The sequence below is a fragment of the Epinephelus moara genome, chromosome 9 (assembly GCF_006386435.1).
Source record: "Epinephelus moara isolate mb chromosome 9, YSFRI_EMoa_1.0, whole genome shotgun sequence".
NCBI classification, from domain to species: Eukaryota; Metazoa; Chordata; class Actinopteri; order Perciformes; family Serranidae; genus Epinephelus; species Epinephelus moara.
Window position 1 is genome coordinate 26,609,649 of NC_065514.1, and position 9,963 is coordinate 26,619,611.

General features: G+C 40.4%; 2 protein-coding genes across 2 annotated transcripts; one reads left to right on the top strand and one right to left on the bottom strand.

The window, feature by feature from the left end:
* Positions 1-3,928: 3,928 nt before the first annotated feature.
* Positions 3,929-6,465, bottom strand: rpl28 (ribosomal protein L28). The gene is made up of 5 exons (XM_050053508.1): positions 6,402-6,465; positions 5,783-5,870; positions 4,909-5,032; positions 4,201-4,319; positions 3,929-4,068 (listed from the first exon to the last, which is right to left on the bottom strand). Exons 2-5 carry the CDS (start codon positions 5,861-5,863, stop codon positions 3,979-3,981), a joined length of 414 nt encoding a protein of 137 aa, XP_049909465.1. The 5' UTR covers positions 5,864-5,870; positions 6,402-6,465; the 3' UTR covers positions 3,929-3,978.
* A 210-nt stretch (positions 6,466-6,675) lies between these two features.
* On the top strand, positions 6,676-9,640 carry LOC126395788 (uncharacterized). The gene is made up of 6 exons (XM_050053507.1): positions 6,676-7,116; positions 7,227-7,341; positions 7,642-7,754; positions 7,968-8,067; positions 8,196-8,317; positions 8,425-9,640. The coding sequence occupies exons 1-6, from the start codon at positions 7,026-7,028 to the stop codon at positions 8,547-8,549; spliced, it is 666 nt and encodes a 221-aa protein (XP_049909464.1). The 5' UTR covers positions 6,676-7,025; the 3' UTR covers positions 8,550-9,640.
* The last annotated feature ends 323 nt before the right edge of the window (positions 9,641-9,963 follow it).

The window sequence follows — 9,963 nt, forward strand, 5'->3', positions numbered from 1 at the left end:
TCCAAACTATTGTATGTTTCTCAGTGTTTATAGCTGAACAGTTAAAATAAGAAGTCATAATTATGTAAAAATAATAGTAAAAATAACAGTTTTATTTGTTTATATCTAAAAATTTGGACAAAATTACATTTTTTAGTCCACTGAGGAGCCAAAATTTGAGTAGATTATGTAATTAATCTATTCTAATTACTATTATATCAACAAAAAGGTGATAAAGTTACCCACATAACCACAATGGAAGTAATAAGAGGAGTCACCAGTTTTAACCTGCTGTAATTCAGCTTCCTCTGATGAAACACCAGCATCAACAGGCTCCTTTCCAGTTCAATAAATCCTGCAGATGTTATTCATCTAACACAGATTGTGGATAGGTTGACTCATCCAGTCCTTTCCACTTAATGGTCACTCTCGGGGCTAGAGCTAATCGCTGGAATCATATCAAAACCCACTACTGCAAATTACACAGCATAGTGCGCACTCATCGCCATTGACCACAAGATAATAACTTTGTATGAAAAACTGGCCGACACCACAGCAGATAAAGTTCTGTGTAGCTGTTCAGTGGACACCAGGCTAATGTAGCCTAGAAATATCTCATCAGCAGCAGAGTGAGGCAGGATAACGTCAGCAGCAGGAGGGTTGTTTCTTCATGGAGGGGAACAGCTGAGTCATGTAGGTCATGTCCACAAAAAGCATGCTCCAACAGAAGGTGGGTTTCTGCACTGATGCCTGCCAGGAGGAGAAATATAATCAGGCCATATCGTGCATTGAGCTCCTTTAAAGGGACAGTTCAACCCAAAATAAAAAATACACATTTTTTCTCTTACCTGTGGTGCTACTTATGAATCTAAATTGTTCTTGTGTGAGTTGCTGAGTGTTGGAGATATCAGCTGTAGAGATGTCTACCTTCTATCTAATATAATGGAACTAGATGGCACTCAGCTTGTGGTGCTCAAAGCGCCAAAAAATACATTTGAAAAACTCAAGTCTTTCCACAAATCATGACCTGGTTACTCAAGATAACCCACAGACCTTGTTGTGAGCAGTTTCATGTAGGAACTATTTTTTTTCTGCCGACCTTTTTCACAGCAGACATTTTGTCTTGTCACAGCAGGAAAATCACAGGTGAAACTGATAACATTAGCAATGGCTCAATTCCATTAAGTGTGCCAGTAAGCTATTTCAGTGAGCCTACATGCACGATACCAGGTCCTCCCCTAAATGGAATACACCTGTGCTTTTCTGCTGTGAAAACGGCCAGTCACCGTGTCGAAAGAAGTATGCATCAACCACTAGCTCACCTAGCATCACTGTGCTAGCTAACGTCACAGCTCAGGACACCACTGTTTACATCTCACCCTGTCAAGAGCCTGAGCCTCTCCTCCATGAGTAGATGCACTCTTCCTTCAGCTCGGAAATACGATTGGTGGGTGTAGTTTGGTAGAATAAAATAGTTCCTACATGAAACTGCTCACAGCAAAGTCTGTGGATTATCTTGAGTAACCGGGTCATGATTTCTGGAAAGAGACATTCCTGTTTGCTTTTTTCAAATGTATTTTTTGGCGTTTTGAGCACCACAAGCAGAGTGCCATCTAGTTCCATTATACTGGAGAGAAGGCAGACATCTCTACGACCGATATCTCCAACACTCTGCAACTCACACAAGAACAATTTAGATTCATAAGTAGCACCACAGGTAAGAGAAAAAAATGTGTATTTTTTATTTTGGGTTGAACTGTCCCTTTAAAGGAGCTAAATGCACGATATGGCCTGACAAGCTTGATAAACAGTACTACAGGTAAGAGGAAAAATATGTATTTTTCATATTGAGATGAACTGTCCCTTTAATCTATCATTTGTGTGCTGCTAGCAGGCTCATTTGTGGCAGAGTTGATTAACATTTCATTATCCCTCTGGTGCTACATGACCTGTGAGCCTATCTGCAGCTTGCATGAGCCCTGAAATCGATGCCAACTAATGGTATGGGCTCTGACACAACTTGCACGCTCGATACAGTAAATCTGTTTGGAGCTTTGAAATGTTTTGGTCAGCTGAAGAGACAAGCGTGACATGATACACACCGTGTTCTGACCATTCATCCCACAGATGCTGGATATCCTCATTGTGATGTCCGTGGTGTTCATGGTGATCTGGGTCTGGATTAATCATAACACAAATATCATGAACAAATTATTAGTCCTCCGGGTGAGGTCAAATAACTAGAATGAGAAAGCTACATGAGAACATAAATGAATAAAGACAGCATGGAGAGGATTAAGAGAAAACAGACAGGACACAAACAGGAAATGAGAGTAAGGGAAATGAAAGGAAAGCAGGCAGCTGTTTTGACCTTGGGGACTGAAAAAACATAACATTCCATAAAACTAATATGCATTCCAATAGTGATCCCACAATGCGCTAGAGAGCATATATTACAGATCCTGTGTCTTCAGAATAAATTCTGCGGAACCAGAAAATAAAGTGCTGTTTTTCAGTTTAATTTAAAGGTTTTATTTGCACATTCTCATGTCATGTGTGTACTAGTGTGCAATGACAATGCAATGCAATAATCAGAATAAGAGACAAAAATATGAAGGACAAACATTGAAAGAAAAAACATGTAAAGAAAACTCAGTACCATTCGAGTGATGCCACAGCATCCGTTTGAGTTCCCTGAGGGCTTGGGTTAGGTTCTCCAGCCGGTCATGAAGGTGAATATTCTCCTCTATCAGTGCATGAATGGTATCCTGCAGCTCAAAGCTCCGACCTTGCAGGACCAGCAGAGCCAAGGGCATGCACAGAAGCACTGGCCTTAGTCCCCTCATGGCAACCACAGCTCGCAGCCTCTCTACCACATCTTCACAGAGCCATCCCTCCCGTAGGCACGTCCCAATCCCGTGTCAAAGAGATGTGCTTCACTTCAGAGATGATTGGTGCAGTATACTTTACCAGCTTAAACTCACGGGGAGGCGACAGCAGTTTGTTCTGTCTTTCAAAAGCCATGAGTGGAAAGCTGCCAGTGGGGCTGCTTCAAAATCTATCCAATGTTTCCACATCAGTGATCACTATGACTAAAGCAGCAGAGGAGTCCCTGTTTGCTCCAGTATAATCTACAAATGAAAATTATGTTTAAATTGTGCAGTGTTAAAAATAAATATGCGCTCAGATCTTCAGGAATTCATATAAAATAGAGACCAAAAATTTGGGTGGAAAGGGAAGCAACATGCCAGTTGGGTGCATCAATAATCAATGCCGACAGCCTCCTGGTGTTTGATTAGCTGCAGCTCATTTATGTCACATGTACAGCATGCACATCATCACTGAGCAACAGAGCAGTGAGGTCAAGGGGATGGTACAATTTCTTTGCTGTAGCTTTATTACCTAGTTATGTGGATGTCAACTAAACTTTACCAGCCTCCAGAGGTTGGTCTGGTAAACAGATATTTTGGCAGAGGGTGCAACAAGCTAAGTGCCCACTTACTGACCTATTTCTAGCCACAACAGCTAAACTACCTACGTCAGGTTTTAGGATGTTTAGTGCACAGGAAATACCATGACTCATGAACAAGTCAACAAAGTTATTACTAACATTTAGCAACCTACAGAAACATCAGGTTGCTCAGCTTACAAGACATTTCCTGCACGTTCAAATGCTGTCTTTTGTACAATATATCCACATTGCCATGGGTGAGAAAACGATCAAGCTGGAAGGACTTATCCATGCTTCTAAACCCTGACTTAACCCTTCATTGATCAGATTGTGGCTCATCTTTCCAGGTGGTTTTGCTCATTTACAGTCTACCAACAAAAATGATGGTATGACAGTGACGTTTAAGTTGGGATTCATTTATATTCACAATATCCTGCATATTAGAAACTGCAGATATAATCAGGCTCCAGGTGCAAGTCAAGACTCAGGACAATGTGGTGTTTTTTTCCCAAACAAGAAGCTTTTATTTATTTATCATGTGTATCAGTTTATGCTGTCTTGGCAGCCCTGGTGCGCTTCTTCTTGACCACAACAGGCTTCTGACTCTTCAGAATGGCACTGGCACGACGCAGGGCAGCCTGGGAAAACAAATCAGACGTACATTATGTTCCTGAAAGCTTTGAAATGCAAACTACAAATATAAAGGGCCGTAACATAAAACTGTGGTAACATTTAAAATTTAGCTGTCTAAAATCACAGATTAAGCTCACCATGCGCAGGTCCTTCCTGTACTTGTTCTTGCTGATGATGTGCCTCAGGCTGTTGAGGGTGGCGCGAGAGTTCTTGTTGATGGTTATCTTCTCGTATGAGCTGGCAGGTTTGTGCTGGCCTGTTTAACACGGAAACATTCCAACATTAGCAATTACGAGCCAAAAACACAACCTGCGACCACAAAAAGTCTGAGGCTGTGTCAACTTGCTACATCTTCCTGAAAGTGCAATGCTCATATTTCTTGCCCTGATAGCTCAGTGCATGTTAGCCTATTCCAGGAATCCACTCTGACTACAGAGAAAGATATACTGGACACTTATTTTAATCCCTGCAAATAACTACAACTTCCTAAAACTGCTTATTAGCCATTTTTAATCTCAGCAAGTCACAGCGTGAGCAATTATACAATAAATTTGTATTAACTGGAGGTAAGCACACTTGATTCAAGGAAGCATCAGTAGATCACAAAAACAGTAGCTGCTTTCCCTTAAAATCCCACCCATGAATGAAAAATACTTTCAACAAATACGTCAATTTTTCATGTTAATAAAGTGTTTTGCTGACATTCATTAAGAACAGTTGGCAAGTTGTACAATGTACAGCTTTTTTTTTGCATTTAATTATCAAAAGACCTGTATTCCATGCAGTTAATCACTTGTTTTACAGACAGGAAGTAGCTGAAGATGAAAACCATGTCACATGTTTACCTGCACGCTTCTTCAGCACGACGACGACTCCCTTGCCATCGGCAGCTGGCTGCACACCTACAGTCTTCTTGTGCACCAAACCATTGAAGCGGAAAGAGTTCCTGGACTTCAGGTTGTTGGGCTCCTGTCACATAAATGGATTTAATGTAGATAAACCACTGGACAGCATGTGTTGTCACAGTTGACAGTAAATTCAAAAACTGAAAATTAAATATTTATTTCACCACCAAGACCAGTCCCATCATATTCAGTCAGCAACAGAATCCACCCTGTGCACTTACAGTGTACTGACCGTATTACAGTAATATGTTAGCTTTGCTGTTAAGTGTGCAAGAAAACAAAGTGCAATGTGGGAGACAATGCAATGTGAGTGCTTTGGACATCAATTAAATCTAAAAGAAATTTTCAAAATCTTCCTCAAACAGTTTTCTGGCTGAGCTACTAACTACCTATGTATATTGCAGTGTTGGCCAACAGCAAGCTCAAAAATTGCTTTCTGAATGTTTTAATTAAATGGCACCTTTCTGCCCTGCCAGATTAAGTGTTTTACAGTTTGCCTCTCACTCACTCATTCACACACACATTCATAGACCAATGATGGTGGAGCTCCTTTGCAAGGCGTTTGTCTGCCCATCAGGAGGAACTTGGGGTTCAGTATCTTGCTCAAGAATACTTCAACATTCGGACAGGAGTCGGGAATCAAACTGCCAACTTTGTGATAAAAGGATGACTTCCTCTACCTCCTACGCCTCATGATTTTTGAGAACACCTAAGTGTGATCACATCACACACTCAAAACCCTTGTAGCACTCATGTAACGTGAAGTCAGGTCTGTCAGTCAGGTGGTCTGAGCAGAGGCAGGCAGTGTACTCACAGTGCTGTAGGTCTGTCCGTTCCTCTTGATGAGGAAGCTGGAGCAGTTCCTGATGACCATCCACTGCAAATGGGACGACATGATGCACCTGGACAAAACGAGACACAATGTTACTGAATAAATGTACAAATCCAAGTCAAAGCAACATTAAAAGCGGCAATACATACAGACACTGCTTGCAACTGACAGGCGTCATTTCTGTCGGCTACTATTTTCTTAGCAACTAACTTTAGCTCAACGTGACCACTTGCTTTCACAACTTTAGATTATCTATTTGGTTTAATGGCCGATGTCAAAATAATGTAACACGAAAAACATGTATTTTACGTCTTATCCCAAGAAAACACTGCGCTGCTGTTAGACTGAAACACAGTTTGCTAAAGTTAGCTCCATAGCTCAGCTCAATGGACTGAAGGAGCACGATGAGGCCTAACCCGGACGACGTGCTCACAAATGTATCTTTCCATTTTTACACTATACTTGGACATTTACCGTCACAGTGGGTCTTTAACAATAAACACAACAATAATATCTGACTTTCTGACGCTTAATACTAATAGGGAGACACAATAAATACACTTTAGTTAGCGGCTTTTAGCTGCCGAGGCGACCACGTTACCTTTTAGCGGAGGAAGAGGACCGGAGAGACCGGAAACCGCTTTACGGAACCTCTGTCACAGATCATTGCGCACATACGGCTACTTTCTCATACAATATTTAGCATGAAACACACACTTTAAAACGCTTAAAATTTACATAAAATCACAATTATTGTAAAAGTCGTGGTGTCGTTAGTATTTTGACGCTATGCCATTTTTTTGAACGGCATATTATTGAGAACTAGTTTTCCGCAAGCTCAGCGGAGGGACACGTCCTCAGCGCACTCTGTAAAAGCCAACGTCATTAATGTGCGCCTCGTGTTTACAGACAGCCGTCATAAATTCAATTTCCAGATGTCAGCTGCTTTAATATTAAGCACGGGAGGTATAGTTTGGATTATAATATGAATCCGTGTGGGGGGAAAGCACAGAATAAATAAGACGAATCTTTTAGTAAAAATTAACATTATATGACGCAGATTTTATTAAGTATTTTGTGGATGTCTGAATGTTGATGTGATTGGAAGAAGTTGTGGACTAAAAAGTTGTCAGAGGTAAAATCTTCTGTAAAACGGCTCATTATAAAGTTACAGCGCGGTGTAACATGGCACCTGCAAGCAGTGATTTAATGTGAAAAGTCAAATATGGACGAAGAAGAAGATCTGGAGACACTTGGTGAGAAACTGTACACTCTGATTTACCCCAAACACAAAGAGAATGCTGGAAAACTCACAGGTGAGATGACTTACTATGACTCACTTTGATGGTTTTGTAACATTGTTAAACATATTTGCATAATAATAACTGACATAAAATCACAGTTTCCAAGCCTGTGTGTGTCCCAGGTATGTTGCTGGAGCTGCCAGGTCCTGTGCTGAGTCAGATGCTGCAGGATGAAGCCACGCTGACTGCTGCTGTGGAGAAAGCCCTCAGAGCCCTGCAGCTGGCACAGGATCCCAGGTACAGCAGCAGACCTGATCTCCTTCTCTCCATCATCATGAACATGCTGGTCTTAAAATGTGGGTTCTCATAAGTCCTCTGAGCCTAAAACATTCCCAGCAGAGGAGTGAGGTAGTGTTAAAGTGCAGAAAGGCATATTTAATGTAACAAACACTATTGCACCATCAAATTGTCTGAGGACATGTCTTTACAGGGGTGGTTTTGCCCATTAATGCAACATCAGTTATTTACAACCAAATTTCAGTGTATTTTTTTTTTGGGAAGGACTGTGCATTCTCATGTCACTGCACCTCTTTGCAGCAAGGTAACATGTAAGGACGAGGATGACGCATCTGTGTCCTCTGACTCTCTGGGGGAGCAGCTGTTTGACCTGGTGGATGTTTACAACACAGGCCACTCGCAGAAAATCACAGGTAAGCAACCAGTCCTGTGACTCAGCAAACACCTGATATAATGCAGCAAAATACCACCTAGACATGAAGCAACATCAGCATGTACCGAAGTAAAGCCTTTGAGCTACTAGCATGGCTTGGACTCTTGGTTTCACTATCATGTATACACCAAAAAAGAAATTACGAGCAACTAGTGTGTAATGCATCAAAGCAGGATTTGCTGTTCTTCAACAGGAATGCTTCTGGAGCAGCACAAAGAGGTCGTGTTAAACCTTCTTTCAGATCCAGAACTGCTGGAAGAGCAGGTGAACTTCGCCCTGAAGACTCTCAAGGAGTATGTGCTTTATTATTGTTACTTGTAATTTAATCTAAAAAATAAGACATTACAAAAGAACTAATATTTATTAAGAAATTACAGTTAAAGCACTTGTTTGAATGAATGTTCCTGCTGCTTCTCTTCAGACAGAACATGGAGGAGACAGACATTAGTGACACGTCGGATGCTGATGACACAGAGAGGCTGGGAGAGAAGATCTTCTCACTGGTGGAGGAGCTGGATCCACTTCATGCAAATGATATTACAGGTGACATGACAGTGCATCTTTGGAAGTTAATCATTTTATGGATAAAGACTAAATGTTTATAACACTAATGATATTTTGGTTTTGTACCCCTTCATCTATGTGTGCAGGTATGCTGCTGGAGATGGACCCAGCTGCTCTCCAACAGCTGCTCAGTGACCACTCGATGCTGGAGGTTGCCGTTCAGAAAGCACAAGCAGCGCTGGACACTCAGAATCGAACTCTCTCTACTTGAAGAGAAGAGGACAGGAACTATTTGCACACAGAATGAGACATTAACAAATAAATGACTTTGATGAACTCAGATAACATAATGTTGGGAAGAGCTGGCACATTACTCCAGGAGATCACGGTAATACAAATTACTTATACAAGTAGCTATCTTTGTTATATACTGACTGTTGGAAGGTCTACATTTGACTGGACTTACTGTAAATAATTAAACAGTCTAATGAGCCTTTTCTTAGTTGAAAGTAAGCTGATATTGCCACTTTTTTAGCAGAGGTGCTCAATTTGCTAGTACAATATCGTCTTTCTCAGATCAGTGTCGCTTGATGAAAATGTTTGTAAAAAGAGAGGATTTAATTGTAAGGCTGTAAAATATGTGCTTATTTGATATAAGTGTTGCCAACGGTCATGCTATGACAATTTATTAGATTTTGTTTTTGTACTGTACATAACGATGTAACTGTGAGATGGTGAAATGTCTTTGCTAACAGAAATACAGCAGATTATATAAAACTAAGGATGCTGCAAATTTTTAGCCATGCACACGACATGGCTCTGTGGATGTCAGTTGTGATCTGACAGTCCATCACTTTGGTCCTGATTGAAATGTCTTACCAGGGTCACACTGGTGCATTTGCATGTATATTAGGTAGAAATTAAATGAAAACCTGACTGTAAATCCCCTTCATCACCATCCCAATGCTGTGGAACAAAATGTCTTAGCATAGCCTGTGTTCCCTTGCTAGCAGTTCATTTGTTGTTAGATCTCTGTCAGCTAATAATGTCTTTAATGTCATTCACTGTCATTGATCATATTTTCATCATATTTGCATTCCGAGTTATGTGCAAATGTGGCAGCTCCACTGGTTTTGTTTTCCTTAGGTACACGCGCTTGCCAGAACGGTTCCTACAGCTTAAGCCACATTAGATTTAAGACCCTCGGAGTGATATTTAAGACCAGTTTTACATTTTAGGGTCAATTAAGGGTTAATTTAAGGTTAGGGACAAATGTTTACTGTAACAAATAACATTACTTTCCTGATCTAGTTGAAAAGTTAGATGATCTACTTCAAATGCTGAAAAAATATTAATACTTTTGAGTGGAACACAGAGAAAACAATGAACATATTATCTTATAAAAGTATCTGGTTTGCTTCGGAAAAAAGCGTGTTCATTTTACCTTTGATTAGAATTATTTTAAGATTTAACAATATAAGAAAAAACATTCATAATGTCCTACTTCCCATGTCTTACCATTTCAAAGACTTTTGAAAGATTGATTTAAGACATTGTAACACAAATTAAGGCCTTATTTACAGATAAGGAATTTAATGCCTTGTAAGGCTTTTTAAGATCAGCCGGAATACTGCAAAAAGTCAAGCATTCAATATTTAGGACAAATCTAAAAAGTGTCTGCACAT